This window comes from Vitis vinifera, chromosome 5 (assembly GCF_030704535.1).
Source record: "Vitis vinifera cultivar Pinot Noir 40024 chromosome 5, ASM3070453v1".
Taxonomy (NCBI): domain Eukaryota; kingdom Viridiplantae; phylum Streptophyta; class Magnoliopsida; order Vitales; family Vitaceae; genus Vitis; species Vitis vinifera.
The window spans coordinates 397704-419037 of NC_081809.1; the positions used below are offsets into that span (position 1 = coordinate 397704).

Genomic DNA, 21334 nt, shown 5'->3' on the forward strand with positions numbered 1-21334 from the left:
GAGTAATTCTAGTAAAGCGCTATAGACAAAAATACTTGAAATTTGTTATCTTTCAAGTATTATTGATACTAAAAATATTTTTTTAAAATCATTACCAAACGTATTTATGTCCTTTTAAACTGAAAAAATATATATATGTTTTGATAATATATTATATATATCTTTAAAATAATACCTGCAAAGAATTATATTCAGTTTAAATGATTGTTTCCAACATGTAAAAGTAATTTTCAAAATTTTACCAAAATATCAAAAAACATTTTACAACAAAACACTTTTTAAGTATTAAAAAGTAAAAATACCTTCATTCAAATAACTCCCAAACAGACTTAAAAGTCTGAAACTAAATCAAGGATGAAAACGATCAACCAATTCCAAATCCTGCCTAATTCAAACTGATTTTTTACAAACCAAGTTGACCAAAGGGGAAAGTTATGCTGCGGCGGATGCTTTTGTTTTTGTTCTGATAGGTCATGTCTGAGCACTAGAATAAAAATTAAAAATAAGAAATCAATTTCATTTTTCACATTATTAATGCACTTATATCAATTTTAGAATGTAAATAGGAACAATGGAACCAAACTCTGCCTAGCTTTTGATTCCAATATTCTATATGATATTCTTAATCTATCTTTAGTCATAATGTTATTGCTATTTCACTTAATTTATTTAATGCTTTTCAAACATAATAGCCGCCAAGCCTGGAATAATAACTGTTTGGCACTTATTCTGCTGTCACAGTGATTAATTAATCATGGTGCCATTTCTCATTCCGTAGCACTACAATCATCTTCTCCACTCTTTATTTCCCGTTAGAAGAGTATTGGAATGTGAAGCGACCCAGACGTTCAAAGCTTAGCTCTCTGTAGTTCTAACTTGGCAATGGTGCCCAAGTGGACTTCGTCTGGGCCATCTGCAATACGCAATGTTCTTGCTGTGGCCCAGAGATGTGCCAAAACTGTGTCAGATGATAAGCCTGCTGCGCCATGCACTTGCATCGCCATGTCAAGCACCTTCAGTGCCATGTTTGGAGCTGCTACCTGTTCCAGCAACCACCCAAAAAAGAAAACACAAAATTAAAAGAGAATTCATGAAAGGATTTGATTTTTTGCTTCCAACTGTACAGAGCTAACTACCTTAGCCATGGCAATGGTTCCACGGGCCTTCTTGTTTCCAAGCCGATCAAGCTGGTCTGCCGCCTCAAGAACCAACAATTTGGTTTGCTCCAGTTCTACACGACACTGCACAAGGCAATCGATATAATGACAGACTATCCATCAATTCAAAACACAGACTTAAATGTCCAAATGGAGGTGAAGAAAAGAAATTTTAAGCTTAAGGGCCAATTCTATTTTCTAGTTGGTTACCATGGATAGTTTTATGTTTTCATTCAGTCCATTTGATTAGTTTTACCATTAATATTTGATTCATCAAAGTCTGGAATTATTTTATGACTAGCTTGCAATTGGACATCAACCCTCCGAAGAGTTAGATGCCAGAGTCCTGGGATCGAACTGAATGCTGGACAAGGGCACCATGAACGTTGGTCAAAGCTTAAAACTTAAAACCAGTTGGTGGGCAGAGAAACTAACTGTATTAGTTAGACACTGGATAAGGTACAGAGAATCAATTCAAAATAACCTTGGCAACATCTGAAAGGAATGAGCCTTGCTCAGCAATCAGTTTTCCAAAAACTCTTCTTTTGAGAGCTCTTTGAACCATCAACTGCATGCCACGCTCAGCGGCACCAATCAGTCTCATACAGTGGTGCAACCTTCCCGGGCCCAGTCTACCCTGCAACAATGTAAGGACAGTACCATGTATAAGATATACCATGTATAAGATATCATGTTCTAGCCTGCAAGGGAGAGACCAACCACAACGTGAACCAGAGAACCTTTAACACAACCTAACCAATGATCAGTTGATCTAACGTTTTTTAAGTTGCCAAACAGAATCGTCCCAGTTTTTCCTGGAAAAAATTCCTATCCGTTATCACTCTTATTATTAGGTCTTTGACCCAAGCCCATATGATCCAAATATCACCTATGAAGTAGCAGTAACGTTTTAAAGCTGGATGAAATTATCAAATCAGTTGATAAAATGAAACAACAGCCTCAGATGCCTCAGAACAGGATCAAATATTTTTAGAAGATATCTGAAAAGATTTTTTTTGATGAATAAGAAGATATCTGAAAAGATTAAGAGCAATTTAGTACAGTAGACGCATTACCCATTAGGTTCCTCAGGAAGGCATTGAATAACTTTACCTGGGCTATCTCAAATCCACGCCCTTCTCCTAGCAGAATATTTGTCGCTGGCACACGTACATTCTCAAATGATATTTCTGCATGGCCATGAGGTGCATCATCAAAGCCAAATACTGTCAGTGGTCTCTTTATGTGTATACCTGGAGTTTGAATATCCACTAAGATCATAGATTGCTGCTTATGTATAGGGGCAGTGAAGTCTGTTTTTCCCTGCATGTTATTAATATCACCTTCATTAACCCACATGAATAACAAACAGAATCACCCACCACTGTCATTCAATACAAGAACCACTAACCATGACTATAAGAAGTTTGCACCTAGGATCCATGGCTCCACTTGTCCACCACTTCTTCCCATTAATAATATATGAATCCCCCTGTCTGCACAAGGAATGCAGAGGCATCATAAATATATTAAGTAGAAGCTTCAATCAAAAGATTGGATCTTTGAGAATCACAAACAATTGTTACAGTTAACAGAACTTTAAAAGGCAGTACCAGACTGGCCTTGTACACAGATGGGGTTCCGACATGCCTAGACATGTAAGAGACACACTGGGGCTGTATCTTTCTATATATAAGTTTTAAATCTTAATATAAACCAACATGACAAATGTTAAAAGCAGGAGCTCAGCCTATTGAAGGATACAGGACCACACAAATGCAACACATCTATGACGTCCATGAATAAAAATGGAAACTAGTGGAGAGTAAAGGAAGGGTGCTCGGTTCTTTTCTTGCAGAAAAAAACCCACTAATAAAATTGCACCTATTGATTTAACATGTAGAATCAACATCAGATTTCAATATGCCAAACATTTTTATAATTGAACTCTTTCTATCAAGAAAAATGGAAAGTGAGAAGCATAAAAAGAAAGTGAAGGAAAGAAAGAAGTAAAGAAGGAAACAAATAGAATATCATTTGAAAACAAGGAGCATTCTGATTTTTTACTAAAAAGCACTTTTATTTGTAATCTGTTGTATAGGGTAAGTTGTATATAGATGAAGGTCCAATGCCTCAATTGACTTCGTTGATTGGCTAGATTCTCATCAAGGGAGGGAGTAGTTTTTTGAAGTCCCTCTTGTTTTCGGTTATGCCTTTTGGGGACTTTTGTATGCATCCTGTGTATAAGGAAAGAAGTAAAGAAGGAAAGAAAGAAGTAGAAAGAGAAAAGCATGTGCCCTTGGCACACAAGAGTTTAGCACATCAGAAATAAAAATACAAACTTCTTCATTTTACAGGAATAAGGACTTAACATCAATGAGCACAATGCTAAACCTCAACACTAATGCCAAGTGGCCATCCTTCCAATACTTGGTTCAACCATATTCTCTAAGTCCAAAAGAAAAAAGAAAGAAAGCTAAAAAAAAGGATATTCCCCATACATCTTACTAACTAAACTACTCTGGAAGAGGGGAGAAATATTTCACCTTCCTTTAAGTTTGGATTGTTTATAAATTGTTTGTCCCAATAAAGATCATCTTCTAGCCCTTACACAGAGATCCATCCAATAACCTTAAAAGAAAATTTCAGATCATTGTCATTTTAATACACACTCTACATGCTGAAGACCTAAAACTTCATAAAATCATAACAGCTGACATCCCATAATGGGTCATATTTAAAATAGAATATGCTTAAAATGCCATCCTTTCTTTGTTTTAACAAAGCAAGCATCATTCTGGATGTTGTTACACTTTTTGCAATCAAACTGGGTCTTGTGCTGGATGATGGCATGATGAGAATGATAAAATTTACGCAGGGCAATGCCAGCATGCCATCAAACTAGGTTTTATGTCCTTGCATGCATCCTGCACACTAGGGTTGCCTATAAAAATAGACTTGAAAGATGCTGCATGAACTACCTTCTAATAGAGCATTCAATATTGGTGGCATCAGAGGATGCAACTTGCGGTTCTGTCATTGAAAATCCCGACCGGATCTTGCCCTCAAGTAAGGGAATAAGCCACTCATGGAGCTGTTCTTTATTTCCGTAGCGCAATAATACCTAAAATTTAAAAATGAAGGGAAATAAACAGATCTAGCAAAGAATGAATAAAGACATCTCAGATATTTTTCAAAAAATCTAAAACTGTTACACCCTTAATGATTCCTAAACTCCAATATCTGGATGTGTCTCGATATAAGAATAAGGTAAGTTGTCTGTTGAAGAATGATTAAGTGACAACCATCATTTTCTTCACTTTCCAGAAGGGAGAGAATCTCAGAGCAATTACACATTCTGATGAAGGGAAATGCAATGTAGTATTCAACCACTTTATTATTTCTTTTTTTTCTTTTTTTTTTATCAGAAACGAAACCACTTTATTATTTCTCGATCCTACGAATCTGAAAGTTTATATTTTTACCTCCATATTTCCAGTGTCAGGAGCTCCACAATTGAACACCTGTGGAGCCCAAACAGAACGACCCATGATCTCACAAAGGTACCCATATTCAAGGTTTGAGAGGCCTGCACCCAATAGATTGGATGCATCATCAGAGAGAATTCTCCCAACAGAAATCAGATTTCTTGCCCTAGCAGCGCTATCTGCCTGCACATAAACATAATTCAAATGTGTTCATTCACAAGAATACTATCTTCGACAAACACAATGACTGACTTCAGAAAAGCGAGACTAGGCATTTCAGGCTACATAATATAGAGAAACATAAAGATCAGGAATTTGGAAAACATGACTAGGGACTGAGGCAGAACTAAGATACATACAGGTACCCATAAGTTCCACAAGCCTTCTTTCTTTGCTAGCTCCTTTAATTTCTCCTCTTCTGGGTGTACTGTCCAACGTAGCGTAGAATTAGCAAGTTTGCTGAATTCATTTTCCATAGGGTATATGTGATCTTCCATAAACTTAATCAATCTGCTTCTAAGTTCAAGGACCTTTTTTCTAGGAACAAATTTTCCTCTGCTGTTTGAAAGGCTTTGATCTTCAGTCTCTCCCCAATCCTGTGCCTTTGGACCTGAGCAGTGAGACAAGGAAACGTCATTTTGAGAAATTGTTTTAGGCAAATGACATAAATGAAGAGCAAACAAAACATGGCATAGCATTTTCAAAATGCTGGCTGTAGTACATGTAAAAAACTGAAGGTTCTTATAGAAATATAGATGGCCTCTTCCTTCCTCTATCCATCCTAAAAATATGGAATTTGACTGTAAACTGGAGAATTTAATGATTCATACACATCAGAAGTTTAGACAAAGCAAACACAAGAATTTACAGACTTGGCCCTCATGATTCCACAAATCAAGAACAGTTTGTTGCAAAATAACGGCAAAAAAGCCTGGATCTTTTCAGACTGACATAATACTTCCAGAACCTATGATAACAATGTCTTGGAATCTAAATAGATAAACTAGAAAATGCATGGGATATCAATGAGCCAAGCATATAGAACCAAAAACTGATGGAATAAATTTATCTTGTATTCCTGTTTGCCTTTTCACACAAAGTTTAAGTATGAATTTTACCATGAAACTGACAAGTAAGCTCATTGACATGTTTCAATGTTAGAAGGATCAGTAAATGTTTTAAAGAAACACACTGAACAAGAAGAGAGCAAGCACTCCAAACTGTTCAGAAACAAAAAGATGTAAGCCATATAACACATCAATGCACTGCCCCCATCAATAACAACCATAGCAAGCAGAAAAGCAACTGAGAGGAACATCACATATTAAATGGCTCAAAAGCATTAAATGCAAAAATAATCTCATATAAGAATCACCATTAACAACATCGAATATAGGCTCTACTTTCAGATTCTTGTAGGGTGATTTAGCTGGATTAAATTCCAACAGAATAACTCTACCCTTAGTAACCCAATCCATCTTTAGAGGGTAGTGAATTCTCCTCCCATCAGCACATTGTGCAGGTTGAGCAAATACGTCTATAGTTCTGAGATTCTCAATTTGAGAGAGATCATCACCAACTTTTTTTTTTTTTTTTGCTCATTTTTAAACTTTAGATTCTAAAGGTCGTGTCTGAACCCAGTACAATCCTCAAATGTGTCCCTTGTGATGGAACAGTGTAAAGATGCTTTCCCTGTGATATTTTTGAATAGCCACTCCTGCACTCTTTCATATGTTCATTATAGACAATATGGAAGGAAAAGTGTAGGAAAACCTTTTAAAGCTAGCCATACTGAAGATTCAACATATTTCTCTGTAGTTGTTGTACAATCTGAATACAGTTTAGATAGGATGAGGAATTTCTAGCTCTCCTGAAGACTTGAATTGTGTAGGCTGGGCTCTGTTTCTCCCATTGTGCTCATTATCGATGTTTCCCTATATACAGCACATGTACCCGGGTTGCAACTCTTTTAGCGCCTTCTAATGGATTTATTAATTAAAAAATGCCACTCAGATGCTCTAACCCTACACTCTGGCTACTTATGCTTTGCTTTAGGATAATGATGCATTACGCAACTATGATAATGAATTACTGCTTCTGGAAAGTTTGTTGCCCTTCTAAATCTGAGAGACATGTTTATTGATATTCTGAAACAAAACTGAAATTGATGGACAGTATAGCTACCAGATGGAGGATGCTCAGGAAGCAAAGACTTTTGTTCAATAACCGCCCATGCAGTGTCTATGAGAGAATTAGCTACTCTGCCTGTATGTTTGGCCCGCTCACCTCCGGAAGCATTACCCTGCATTGTTTATGATAAAATAAATATTATATCTATGTTTTTGACCTTTCACAACAAGTTCCATATAAAGCTTCCAACAGATTATCAGGTTTTCTCTTTTCAGAAGATACCATAATCCATCTACTGTATACTCCTGCTAAGATTGATGCCCCACGGAACATGTTAAAGGCAATATAGAACTTCCATGCAGTGCCAGGCCATGGTTTTCCCTACAACGCAAAGATTCCAATAAAATTAAGCCCTTTAAAGGTTGAGCAGATAACAGCGGATGAAAGTATCTAGGTTAACCATTTAATGGACCAGACCATAAATATGCTATGAATGAAATACCTCAACCCTCAGTAATTTGAGAAATAGAAGCCACCATTCAATTTGTCCTTCTAGGAGGTATGTCAAAGATAAACCCTCAGCAGCATTAGTTAGTAGTAACCATCCCTCTATGGTTTCATTTGAATCTCAGAAGGAACAAGAGAAAAGAGCAGAAATATTAAAAATTACTCAAAAGGATTCTTTCATCAAACTGTTTTTCTCATTTTCCCTTCCTTTTTGTCATTCTCTCCCAGATCCAAATGAAGCCTAGCTAAGATCTTTTGTATCTTGCCTCCTAATGTTACTGTTTTTAACCAGTGATGGATAACTCAGCTGGATCTACACTTGAAATTGGAAGTCTCCTCCACCAAAACATTGAATAATGGGTCCAGTTTTCTGTATTAACAAATGTATGTATAACTCCTTTTGCTGCTACATACTTTATTTTATTTCAATTTTTGTATTTAAAGAGCCACTGAGAAATTTCTATAAGTCCTTCAGTTTCCTCATAAGAGGATGTATATTTCAGGAATGTACATAGAAAACCATTATCCAGTCAGAACAATTGATATAGGTCTTACAGCAGCAGAGCAGTATTCTGCCAGATATTCTGACTGTGAAGGAATCCCTTCTGGAATGCCAGTAACTTCAAAACCTTCATCCAGTCTATCAGGTCTGAGATCCTTAATGTAAGGCTGCCAGAAAAGGGAAAAGCCAAATCAACTTGTAAATTCACTAGTCCAGCACTAAGTTTCAATACTAACTAGAAGCAATACCCAACAAAAGGTGAATCAAACAATAAAGATGTCAAAGAGAATGAAATGCTACATGCTCCATAATTTACAAAAAACAAGTTTTTAAAATAGCCTACCCATGTAAGAAACTGCAGTGCAAGGGGTGCCTACTTACCAAGCAGATGTTTGCAACATCACACATTTGATTTCCAAGCGTAGACAACTCCCAGTCAAGAATACCAACCACTCGATCCTACAACATTGAAGTATACGATTAGATGTGCACCTCAGATCATTTTAGCTCTTACAGGGACAGAGTAGGGGTCTTGAATAGGCTCCATCCCATCCCCTCCTAAGTTTCAAATATTCCCTTACATTTTACAGAATTGGTAAGGAGGCATAAATAAAATTATACTATGTATTCTTTTCCAGTCATAACTATTAGATTAAGGGTACACAACTCTTGATAGCCAAATACACATAGTAACTAAATTCAAATAAGGCATGAAGAAAATCCAAAGATAGCTGAATGCATGCCACTAGAGTAACTTCAGACTTTTAAAGTACCAGACCTCAATGGGATGAAATACAAGATTGTCAATGCGAAAGTCTCCATGAACTAGGCCTGTTGTTACTGCCCTAGAATCTTCAAGAGGAATATGTTGCCGCAACCAGTCAATCAGCTCAAACATCTTGGGATTTCCCACAGGCCTACCCTCACCAGTTGAAGCAATATATTGTTTGGCCCACCTCTCTATCTGAACAAGCATGATGTTATTCATTAGATAATTTTTGCATTTACAAGTATGACCAGTATTTAACTTCATTAGAATTCATATAGACTTGCAAGACAATAACAAGTGTAAAGAATTAAGAAACAAAAAGGTGGGAAGCCTATGCCTGCAGATGAATTAGTCTTGTATGAAAAAACAAATATATGTATAGGCCTAATAGTCAAAATGAATGGAAACTTTTGTGCACCTGTCGCTTGCAGTAGCTGTCACGATGCCCATACTTTTCTAGACCGATGGAATCCACATCAGCAGAATGCAAAGCAGCTAAAGCTTTGGCAATTGCCCGATATATAGCAGCCCTCCTGTTAGGCGTTATACCCTAAGTAAACCACAAAGCAATTCAATCCATCAATCCAAAGTGCCCTATACATGGTGAACCAAAATTTCAAGTTTATGAGAACTAACAAGATAGCTAGGATGCTAGAAGGACATATTCTGACATCTGGTTGAGATTAGTTGTTTGGATATGGTATAATCTACTGAACGGCTACATTTTTTGTTAAACCGCAACTAAAGGGATTTTTTTTTTTTTTTTTTTTGCAAATTAAATACCATATCAAACTGCAATAAAATTGTTATGAGACATAAAAAAAATTCCCAAATTCAATTTAGAAGATAAAGGCCATAGAAAAAGCAATACCGGTAGCTTGGGATCTAAGAATATGCGTCCTTCCAAGTATTCCATGATGTAAAATGCAGTACCAATCACACTTGTATCAATACACAAGCAGAAAACCTTAGGAACTGGAACCTGCGTATGAAGACCTAATGCCCGAAGAACCTGTCACATAAAAAATTTACCAAACTTATCCCATTTTATATTCCACTATCCATTCGTTTGGTTTCCAAGAAAGGTGGGGAAAAAAAATCATCTTGAATCTTCCATCTATCTAGCTTGGTTCAGGAAAACTTTAAATCCCAACTCGAAAAAGACAAATAGCTTAGTCCGAAACAATAACAAACCTAGACTTCAACATTTTTAATTCCCCTGCTACCTACATTTTCTGAGCAACCAAACATGGTATACAGAATCCACCTGAAATTCTCTCTCCACGGCATGAGCAGATTGCAACAACTTCCCCGGCGGCTTCTTTCTCACCACATATCGCTTCAGGGAACCTCCCTCACCGACTTCCATGAGAAATGTAGGATTCGACTGACCGTGCCCGAACTGATTCACAATCGTACGCAACCAAGCCAAAGTCAGAACAAGATAAAAACAAAATCTTCTCTATCCGAATAGATAGAGAGTGAGAGAGGAGACCTGCGAGATTGTGAAGCTAGAGGAAGAGACAGGGAAGCCATCGACGTTGGCGCAGGAATATCGAAACAAAGCCTCAAAGTCAAAAGCGTGCGCCGGATGGACTCGGCCGAGTAGATCAGATGTACGGCTTGCCATGTGAAATGGAAAATAGATCTCTGAGAAACCTCTCCGAACCGATCAAAACCAGAGTAAAGTTAGCTTCCCGCTGTTTGGAAAAACCAAGAAGCTTGACTTGGGATAAAATCATAAATAAGCTCGGAAGATAAGCCGCATTCGCGTGTAGGAAAAAAAGAAGCGTACTCGCTGGTTTTCGATGGCAATGGATATGACGTGTACCAGACATAACACTCCTATCTACAAAGGGATTAGATTAGATTATGTAAGAAGGTTAACATAATAACAACATTATCACCAATTAGAGGACAATTTGTGGATACAGACAAACAATTTATTTTAAAATAACGCTGGAGTTGGCGTGGTTCCCTCTTTTCGAATCCTTTCTTCAAGGTCTTGGAATCACACCTTGAACCTTAACAAGCACAAGGGATGCAATGAATTTGTGGAAAAAAATAAAAATGGGAAAGATTGAGCATTTATTCAGGAAGCAAAATATTTATTTTTTTTTAAGAACAAATTGCCAAAGACAATTACACTTTTAAAATTTAAAACAAAAAATGTTATAAAATTTTCCTGCCCTTGGTATATTTTGAACATGTTATTCTCCGAAAAATATGATCATGATCATGATTATAATGACTTCAGATTTGATATGGGCCCAACTTGAGATTGTGTTGATTTGAGATTTGATGTGGGTCTTGTGTAAGATTGTTGACTTCGGATTTGATATGACTTGAAGATTAGTTTAGTACGGAGAGTTGATTTCTAAATGAAAGGTTTAGCGTCTTATACACCACACAAAAATAATTTTCAAACCCTTTTGGTTACATTATATTCCGTCACCATTCTCATTGCATTCCTACATTCTCCTTTAGGGCAAGTTTTTGGAACGGGAGACGAGAATGAAAACTTCTCCCCCAATGAATTTGGTAATTTTAGTTTTTGTATGTGGATGTGTTAAGACGTAGGTAAATTAGAAAATGAGAATGGAAAAAATCAATAAATTAACAATAATATTTTTTATTTGCTAAATAGTAAAAATTTGTTTAGCTATATAAAGTAAAATAAAGAATTGTTTTTTAAATAACAAGTGAAATTTATTTTCATCCGAATTTTTTAAATAAAATATATATAAAGAATTAAAAAAAATCATAAATAACAAATAAAATTTGAGGTAGAAATTTTCTTCTTGCGGGCCACGGCTAATGTTTAACTCAGAAGAGAACTTGTTACTCATAGGGTACCATGTCCTTCATACAAATACATACTAACAACAAACAGGAAGCAAAAGATAGAACAAAAGGGAAAAAGAAACTGGGGCCAAGCAGACACGTACAGCTCCTTTGCCTAAACCTCAGTGTTCATCAACAGCTAGTGGAATGGAAGTCGCCTGAAACACAACCAAAGAAGAAAATAGCATTTATTTATGAGACCCCAGATCATCTAAAACATTTGCCAAACAGATTAGTTTCATGTCAAACCAGATTCAAGTCACCCATACTCCAAATTAAAGATATCATCATCAACTAGGTGTGGGCTCTTGGCGCCAAGGTGAAATGGATGAAATATTTTAAATGTCTGTTATATCTAAAACTACGTTTTTAAGTTTCTTTTTTTCAAACTACCATTTTTTGTTCTCATGCCACCAAAACCTGATTGAAGAAGTTAAAGGGAATTCTGAGTTCATTTGGTATAAGAGGACTGTGGGGAAACAGAGGGATAATCACCAGATCCTTGAGCTTGAGAATGTAAAACATTTCCAGATATCTCCGAGTCTCTCGCCTCTCAAGCTTTGACACATGCTTCCAGAACCCGTAGACCCCAGCCAGTGTCAGTAGTCTCTCAGTATATATTTTCCATGTGTACCTATAGGATTGAATTTTTGAAATAGTGAAAGATAAGTAGAAGAAGATTGTTGTCATGCAGGCTCACCAGGCAAAATTAATTATCCATACCTTTCATAGATTCGTTTAAGCCCTCCATTAGAGATCTCGTCCCAGTAGCTAGGATCCTTCTGGCATCGTTCAAAGAAGTCAGCTAAACGCAATGCAACCTGATCAGGATGATATGGATCGATATGGAATCCTGAGAGACCATCCTCGATAATCTCAGCAGGGCCACCATGACAAGTAGCAAATGTAGGAAGCCCACAAGTCATTGCTTCCACAACTGTAAGCCCAAAAGCTTCATAAAAGGCAGGCTGCAAGAGGTCAAAAAGTTCAAATATTGAGAATTGTAATAGTGAAGAAAAGCATTCCACCCTAGTTACCACACCACATACCTGCACAAAAGCACCTTTTGTGTCTGCGATGTAGCGATAGAGCTCACCATTACGAGCACGGTTCATTTGTGCTGGTATCCATCGAAACTGACCATGCAAGTTGTATTTCTTTATAAGGTCATGCATCTTTTCAATCTCTTTTGTTTCTTCTCTATCCCTTGATTTCGTCACATCAATGTAACCAGCAACCACAACAAGATTTACGAGTTCCCTTAGTTTGCTGCTCTTTCCAAAGCACTCAACAAGCCCCGTTATGTTTTTCACTCTATCAAGTCTTGCCATGGAAAAGATAATAGGCTTTGATCGGTCACTCAACATACCACTGCATTAACATAGACAAGTCATTGGACTAAAAAGCAGAAATTACTTTTGACCATGCATGTGGAAAATAGAATTTTGTTTGTGAAGTTAAATCCACAGTTCACTCTCTTAACATCCATTGCTAAGATACTCACATGTGGTCATCATTCTGCTCTGAATCATATAAGAGGCTTTCAATAGAATCATGTAGAGCAGTTAGTCTCCTTTCCTTTTCTGAGTATGAGAAGTATATGGACATGTCTGCTCCTGGAGATACGATATTAAACTTGGGATCAAAAACATCAATGCCATGAACAACTCGGTACAGTCCTGGAAGAGTGAAGGCTGTGTGGCTCTCATACTGTCCAACATGATTCTTGCTGAAACAAAGAGAAAGCATGTTAAGGTACTAGTATTATCAGCAAAATATTGGAAGCCAACAATCAATAATGCATCCAACCATATAAATAATAATAATAAAAAAAAAAAAATTCATACTAGATTATGTTAAAAAGAAAACAATCAGATTGCATCAAGCTGTAAGTTAAAAACAGGGCTTTTGAGGCTGCAACTGAGCCATTTGGAAAATGGCAAACATGTCGCAAGCTCAGGTTTTACCTAACCTCCCTAACCATGAAAATGCATAAACACATTATGCACAGAACTCATGAAGAGAGAAGTGATGCATGCATCCTGTGTCAACGTTGGTAATGAAAGATAGGGTGCTGTCCACAAGTTATGGTTGCAATGCTGTGAAAAGAATATTACAGTCCTTGAGAAAATACTAGAGACTCCATAATAAAGATTCCTCCATGCAAAATTGTAAAACAAATTTCAACATGTTAAGGTGACAAAAAAAAATTGTACAGGATGATGCCTCATAAAGAAGTCATTCTGATGCATCCATAACATTCTTCTACCATAAAAACAGATAATATCACTTGTTTCCAACAGTAGAACAATAAATCATGCTGAAAGTCAGAAGATAGCCAAAGGATGAGCAGTGAGCAATTCCTGACTACTAAAGATCTAACCTTCCGGCAATCTCTTGGTATGTACTGGTGATTATAAAATCTGCATTGTTCATTGCAATTAAATCAGCAGTAAATTGGCTTGAGAAATGGTACTTATCCTCAAATTTTCTCCAATATATATCAGACTCTGGATATTTTGTTTTCTCCAAAGCATGAGCAATATTGCACTGGACATAAAATGCAATCAAACATCAAAAAAAAAAAAAACAAAAGGAAAGAAAATGATATGCTCTCACATAAAAAAAGCAAACAACAAAATGATCATAGAAAACCTGCGTAATTCCCATCTTATAAGATAATAAAGATGCAACAAGATTCCCATCACTATAGTTGCCAATGATCAGATCTGGAACTCCCTGTAGCTCGGCAGCAATTTCATTTGATGCATCCTATACAATGAAAAAAAAAAAAGAGGTAATATTACCTGAACATGCAATGGGCAAAAGCAGATAAAGTGTTGAACTTTGTAAATGTGATTGTTACAAACAAACAAAACAAAGAAGGAAAACCCATGATAATTTCATCAGAAAGGTTCACTAGGCATATAGGGTTCTTTCAGAAGCAAGTGAAGCAACCATAACCCTCCTTGCCTTATCTGAGGCTCAATACATAGATCAATACACTATATTCAGCACGGAAAATCAACTTGGACCTTGAACCAGAAGCATGTCAAGCCTAAAAGTCATGTCCACAATAATACCGCTTTGTAGCAGTGCCTCCTCCTTGAGTATTATTTTCAAATTTCACATTATTAAATGTGAGGTAGTTTCTTAAGCATTATCAAGTATCACGATGAACAAAAGGTCACCCTTAGACAAACTTGTGCATTATATTGAAAAGGCCAGCAGCTGCTGCAACCACAACCATCATCCCTTATTTATACACAGATACTTCTGTTATATTGAGGACATCAGAGGCTAGTTTGCTTTTCCGGCCCTTGAGGCCTGGCTCAAGTGGTAAAGGGATGCCGAGGGTTTGTGGGAGGTTTTTGGTTCACATCCCAATGAGTGGGCAAAAATTTACCTATCAAAAAAAATAAAAAGAGAGAGACAAGTTTGCTTTTCCACATGTTATACCCATGTTCCTTTTCTTTTTAGATCAACATGCAAAATTTTGAAGAAAAAAAAAAAAAGAATGTGGCAAATATTTGGTTTTATATAAGTCATGAACAACCCCAAAATCTCCAAAAGTTCTTCCTGCAGAATTCACTTGTTAGATAGAGAAAAAAAAAAAGAATAATTTCATGAAGATTCCAAATAAATAATCCAGAAGCAAGAATAGCAATAAGAAACCTATCAGGTACACTATATGTAATGACCCGCACCCAACCATGTAGATATTGTCCGCTTTGGGCCCAAGATGACCCTCACGGCTTTAAAACGCGTCTACTTGGTTAAAAGGAGTCTTTACATATATAGTGCCAGAAACTTGCTCCCCTATCCGAAGTGGGACATCACAAATACCCCCTCATGCAGACACAACGTCCTCGTTGTGTCCCATGAGATTCCGGGCCAAACAGATAAACACCCCTTACGGAGCCAAACAAACCCCTGCATCGGGGTCGGGGATCGGCTCTGATACCATTTGTAACGACCCGCACCCAACCATATAGATATTGTCCGCTTTGGTCCCAAGATGGCCCTCACGGCTTTAAAACGCGTTTACTTGGTTAAGAGGAGTCTTTACATATATAGTGTCAGGAACTTGCTCCCCTATCCGATGTGGGACATCACACTATATTCATTCAAACATCATTAAATTTTAGAAGCATTGAGGGAAAATAAGAAAAGAAAAAAAAAGTATTAATAGAAATAGAACTCAATTATTAACCAGCATTTACCTCTGCAAAGGTCTCCAGATATGGCCATACATCAAACCTTGAGATCCATTTCCTCAGAATACCGTTTTCTGTTCTAAAAGGCACTCGAAGAATATGTGTATGTTCTGTACCACTGATTCTTTCAAGTCTCTGATTGCATGTGGTCCCCTTTGCATCAGGTATAAGTCGGGTAACCTAAGATGAGACCATTTTGGAACTATAAGATGTAAAATCTAGATGGAAATCTTTTTGCCCCCAGATGAGGAAAAGACAAAAAGATGAAAAGAGGATAACAAAGAAATTGAATATCATCTGGACTTGGAGTTAAGAAAAAAAAAAAAGGGGATTAAGCACACTTACTATGAGAATTTTAGGAATGACATCCAGTCCTTGCTTTTGTATTCTAAGAAGCATCTCATTTTCCAAGGCACGCACTTGATCCAGTATATAAACAATCTGTGCACCAATAACCGACAGTATAAATTGTTAGTGGTAAATGGTAATTGAGAAACATGTCTATATCCGTAAGCCGGGAGGAACATCTTGGAATGCAAAATAATTAAGAATGGATGGACTTTTGCATTTTCTACTATCAAATATAGTAAAAAACACTGCACTGCAAAGCAAATAAACAATAAATAAATAAATTTAAACTACCTGTCCACCTGTGTCAGGCAAACCTAGCACATTTGCTTGGCCAAAGTATCCATGAGGAGACACAATGACAACATTAAACACCATAGGAATCCTCCCAAGAAATGTCTCCAGGGTAGAGGGATCAGGAGCCTGAAGGATTTCCAAGAGAAGATGCACCATCTCTGAGACACGTTGTGCTGTGTCACCCCAACCTTTCTCAAAGCCCATTCCTTGTAGTCTACATTTAGAATCATAGAGTAGTCAATAATCTAGTAGTACAAAAATATTTGCTAAGAAATCAACAATGTTGGACGTTAAAGTTAGAGAATATACTCAAATTCAAATTCAGAATATGGTGTAAGTGGTGGGAGCTTAGAAAGATATTCCTCTGCCCTTGCCAAAGCAGACTGAAGTCTGGATATGTTCTGTATGCGATCATTCAGCATCATCACCTACACGACATATTTAAAATTAAAATCTTCAGCATGAATGTCCATCAATGGAAGTTACAAGAACTTTTCAACTTTTGATTTAGTTTCATATGTGGCTGCAAGCATGGATCAAACTGCAACTACCTGAATCTGGTAATTATTTAAGCTCAAATTAAAAGAAAGGCAAATGGAAGATGATTACTCCCTAGAAAAATAACAACGTGGTGAATGGAAGATTTGAATGAAAAGACTTAAAATAATTCATCCACTATAGGCAAAAATATATATGTAATAAAATAAATCAATTAAATTAATCATTACGAAGAGAATTCAAGAGGACATGAATTAAACAAACTTACATGCCCATCATGTTTGTGTGCTCGAAGAAAATCAAGCAAAGGCTCCAAACTTTCTTTGTTGCGGAACATAATTGAAGACAGGTGACGATTGAGGAACTGAACTCCGTTCCCAATGGATGAGGACCGGGTTGGTCGCGGGAATGTTGCATTAAATGGCTCAAAATCAAGCTCAAGCACATAATTTCCTTTGATCCTGACTCAGATTTCAAAATCAAATTTCGGATTAAATCTTAGGGACAAAAGATAAAAAATTAGGAGATTTTACAATTTTACAAACTTAGAAACCGAGATCAAAGAGAATCCTTACTGTCCATCCACAAGCTCTTCTTTGAATTGAAGATATTCTGAAACACTTAATTGATCCACATTGAGTTCATAGACATTAACCCGAATATATTCCCAAACACCAGGTCTTGGGCGAATCGCTATGGCCACAAATGGAGGCAGAACTATAGCTTCCTAACATCAGCACAACCTAAAAATTAGGAGGAAGGAAAAAGAGAAAAGAAAGAAACAAAAAAAAAAAGAACTACAAAAAATAATTTCTTTGTTGATTTAGTTGGTGTTTTAACATCCAACAGAAATGAAAATCAGGCAGCAAGTTTATAACACTCAAGCATATGACTTAGCAGTGTAATTTGGATGGGTAAATATTCACAGAAATAAAGTAGAAATGAGGTATAACTCAACTGCAAAATGCAATGCTATGTATTCCCATAAAATTCTTAAAACTGAACTCCCCAAATGCCCCTTATTTTAAGCAAGGGTTAAGAAAATTGATGAACTAATCTCAAATCAAAATTTTAAACTATTATGTTGAACACAGTGGACTAATTGAATCACAGAGACATTTAAACGCCCCATCAATTTAATTGCTCAGCAGGTTAACCTGTGCAGATTTTAGGACTTTGCTGAAAGGGCTATCCCTGAGCTTCTGCATTCCTTCATCTTTTCCAACAACCTTGTCCAGCTCATCTATCATGTGATGTGGTTGCAGTATTCCTTTCCCCTGAGCAACATACCTACCAAGATGACCCAAAAATAAAAAATAAAACAACAACCAAATCTCAAAACCCAGATCAATTTAATCTGAACAAGACTTCATAATACCATTGTCTCAAACTACAGTACATGGGTAAGAGGCAGAGAGACCAATCTAGAATTCAAGCTTTATTTGGCATGCAATAAATTGAAATTATTCAGGAAAATATGGACTCCGTTTTGATCATGAAAAGGACATAGTGAAGAAAAGAAAATTGCTGACAATAGTTTGAGGAAACGACATTCGAGTAATTTCAGCATTTTGTTTTCCTCTCCTAGCACAACCACGACCACCACTTTTCAGAGGGAAAAGAAAGAACAATGGTAAAATTAGCTTCATGAATCCAACTTAAAGTTAGTTTTAGTATCTTGATTTCCATCTCCCCCTTTTCCCAAGGAAAAATCGTAGAAAAATACTAACTTAGAGGTTTAGGAATTCAATTTTAAGAAATATTCAACATTTCTTTTTCCCTTTACCCTTTCTCCATGGGAAAGGAAATGAAAATAGCTTCAGAAATCCACCACTGTGAGCCTTTAGCTTCCCTTTTCTGGTCTTTGCCTTTGGAAAGGAAAGAAAAGTGCTGAAAATTGGATACAACTTAAGGTAATCCTTCAGCATTTGGCTTTCCTTCCCCTTTCCATCTAGATAAATTCAATATGATTTTTCAACACAAAAAAAAGGGGGAAAAAACAAAAGCAACAAGAAAGGAATGCATGTTAAGAATCAAGACCATAACTACTAAACTCAAAACAAATCCTCTATCTTACGTACAATCTAAAGAACCTCAACCTGAATTAAAAAAGAAAAAAAAAAAAAAAAGCATTGCATGTAAGAATCAAAGATCACAAGTAAAAATTGACAATGTGAATGCATGAATCTCCATTACTGTGACCACAGTGAGAGAGGAACAAACCCAGTGAAGAGAGAAACAAGCTCGTTCCGGTGAGCAGAGAGGGTTTCCTGAAACCTCTCTCTCATGCTCTGACCATCGTATCTGTGAGGCATGGTCGATCTTCAAACAGATGGAGAAAGACCAAAAACAGAAAGGCAAAGAAATGGAGAGAGATAAAGAATGAGGAGATTGAGGGTGGAGTGGTGGTGACATATAAAGCAAAGAAAAAGCCGAGTTCATCAGAAACGGACAGAGGGGTGACGCGAGAGAAAGCGAAATGGCCACTGCATTCTCAACTGCAACGCTGCACCTTGGCACCTGGCAGCCACTGGTTAAAGGTTGATGATAAACCGCCTTCGCCTCGCCCTCTGAAATCGAAACCGTGGGTGCAGCCGTTAGTTGATTTCCAAGGCACTGAGTCTTTGAGCCCTGTGATTTTCAGTTTCACGTTGTGCACTTGCTTTCGCGCGTCTTTCGAGAGTTTTTATAACGCTTTGCCACGAGATCTCTCCTTCTAAGCTCGGCATACTCGTAAGTCGTATCACTTGAGGATTGGTTCCAAGGAGTTGCATTTATAAAAATCGAACTGTACTACCATTATCACTTGGACATGGTAGTATCATATAAAACCAAAAAATTTCATATAAAAATGATAAAATAAGTTACCATTTCAGTTTCCAAGTGTTTTTAATATAAGCCCATGAGGGAAAGTTTTATAGTAACTCTCCTATCATACTTAAACTTGGAGTTAAATTTGCAACAATGAACGTGGATATAAAATATGAATATGTGTACGGACAAATGACATCAAAGATAAAGAAATGAAATCTAGATATAAAAAATGAGATTTATCACAATCATTTTTTGATATGATAGTATAAAAAATCCCAATTTTCATTTACAAATAATAAAGCTAGGTACCATTTGAGTTTGAAAGTGCTTTAAATATATGTTCATGAATTGTAGGAAAAGTTTATGGTAACTCTATCATGACATCCAATCTCGAAGTGACATTTGCATCAATGAATGCAAGTATAACAAAAAAAGCGTAAATATGAACAAATAAAAAATAAAATTAAACTCAATACCAAGAAATAAGATTATTATCAAAAGAAAAATATTAGTATACCAAAGTAGTACTTATAAGACAAAAGATCTAAATCGTTTTATGTGTATAATCTTATTCAACAAACAAATGAAATCAATATATAAAAGTATAAATAAATGAAATATATATATAAATAATAGTGTCTAATTAATAATAGTTTTTTTGTATAAATACTGAAAAAATATTGTAGACACCTCATATTTTTTTATTATTCAGATTTTTATAGATTAATCAAATTTTTATTAAATAGTGTTTCACATGGAAAACTAAAAGCACTTTAATAGTACTTTTAATCATATATTATATAATAAAAATGATTTTTTAGAAGAATAACCTAAGTACATGTCACACATTTACTTTAACTAATTTTTAATTTTTTAAAAAAAAATTGTTAATCACCTAAAAAAAGTACTTTCAAGTATTAGAAGGCTATTATGACCCTTTCAAAATCATTTCCAAACAATTTTTAATAAAACCTTATTATAAAAAAAAATCATGTGGAAAACTATACTAAAGGAAAAAAAAGTACAATATTTTTTATATTACTTTAACAATTCCATTAAAATTCTTGTCAATAAAACCCAATTAAGACAAAACTTAGATGAATGGAAAAAGAGTACATTGTAGTGATATATTTATCAACTAGTTCCCCTCATATTAACATGAATATAGCTTCTTTAATAACTCGATATGAAGATCTTTGAGTCAACACATTTGAATATTATATACTTTTTGAATGTTGTGGTAAATAATGCTTTTGTTAATGGGTTTGTTAAATTACCACTCAATCTAATTATTTGCTTAACATTAATTTTATCGCTATTATGGAACTAATTGTGTAAAAAAAAATTGAGCCATATATGCTAGTCTTATTGGCCTTAATTTATCCTCCTTTATTATGTGATATGTGTGAAACATTATCATTGTATAAATGACTTGTATGATTCTTCAATTTGTTGGATTACTAATTTCAACTATATATATTTCCAACTTACTTCATAAATAACAAATATTTTTTAATGATTTGAAAAAATAATTACGATTATTTGTTTTATAAATCGCCATAATATTATGACATAATCACAGGTAAACATTATTATTTAGGTTGTTCATTTCAAGTGAACGAACAATCGTGAGAAATTTGTTTAATCTATACATCGAAACAAAATTATATTTTTCCCTTGGACTCCAATTTTTTTTACAACATATTCTCTGTGTTATTTTCTTATAATGAACTTTTACTAATTTTTTCAAAATGGTTTTAAAA

General features: G+C 35.7%; 2 protein-coding genes across 3 annotated transcripts; both read right to left on the bottom strand.

The window, feature by feature from the left end:
- Positions 1–632: 632 nt before the first annotated feature.
- LOC100258517 (probable acyl-CoA dehydrogenase IBR3) lies at positions 633–10619 on the bottom strand. The gene is made up of 18 exons (XM_003631898.4): positions 10490–10619; positions 10049–10402; positions 9821–9955; positions 9425–9565; positions 8972–9103; positions 8563–8748; positions 8166–8243; positions 7838–7951; positions 7058–7156; positions 6830–6947; positions 5005–5255; positions 4643–4828; positions 4139–4281; positions 2569–2653; positions 2271–2480; positions 1642–1794; positions 1137–1241; positions 633–1040 (listed from the first exon to the last, which is right to left on the bottom strand). Exons 2-18 carry the CDS (start codon positions 10181–10183, stop codon positions 849–851), a joined length of 2463 nt encoding a protein of 820 aa, XP_003631946.1. The 5' UTR covers positions 10184–10402; positions 10490–10619; the 3' UTR covers positions 633–848.
- A 714-nt stretch (positions 10620–11333) lies between these two features.
- On the bottom strand, positions 11334–19144 carry LOC100243135 (sucrose synthase 2). 2 transcript variants are annotated; one of them, XM_002271494.5, is made up of 15 exons: positions 18981–19144; positions 17915–18047; positions 17333–17484; positions 17026–17218; positions 16569–16687; positions 16257–16473; positions 15960–16055; positions 15621–15794; positions 14053–14169; positions 13781–13947; positions 12902–13126; positions 12447–12768; positions 12121–12365; positions 11893–12031; positions 11334–11555 (listed from the first exon to the last, which is right to left on the bottom strand). In XM_002271494.5, exons 1-15 carry the CDS (start codon positions 19070–19072, stop codon positions 11520–11522), a joined length of 2427 nt encoding a protein of 808 aa, XP_002271530.1. In that variant the 5' UTR covers positions 19073–19144; the 3' UTR covers positions 11334–11519. The 2 variants fall into 2 exon arrangements, with proteins under 2 accessions (XP_002271530.1, XP_059592674.1); XM_059736691.1 differs by having other exon boundaries at positions 11334–12031.
- Positions 19145–21334: the final 2190 nt, after the last annotated feature.

Excerpts from the sequence above, each read along its gene's own strand:
- LOC100243135 (XM_059736691.1), bottom strand. The coding sequence starts at position 19,072 with ATGCCTCACAGATACGATGGTCAGAGCATGAGAGAGAGGTTTCAGGAA. Across the intron at positions 14,170-15,620 it reads ATCTGGAGACCTTTGCAGAG|GATGCATCAAATGAAATTGC; the intron begins GTAAATGCTGGT and ends TTCATTGTATAG. Across the intron at positions 13,127-13,780 it reads TACCAAGAGATTGCCGGAAG|CAAGAATCATGTTGGACAGT; the intron begins GTTAGATCTTTA and ends TCTTTGTTTCAG.
- LOC100258517 (XM_003631898.4), bottom strand. The coding sequence starts at position 10,183 with ATGGCAAGCCGTACATCTGATCTACTCGGCCGAGTCCATCCGGCGCAC. Across the intron at positions 6,948-7,057 it reads TATACAGTAGATGGATTATG|GGTAATGCTTCCGGAGGTGA; the intron begins GTATCTTCTGAA and ends TAAACAATGCAG. Across the intron at positions 1,242-1,641 it reads TCCTTTCAGATGTTGCCAAG|TGTCGTGTAGAACTGGAGCA; the intron begins GTTATTTTGAAT and ends TGCCTTGTGCAG.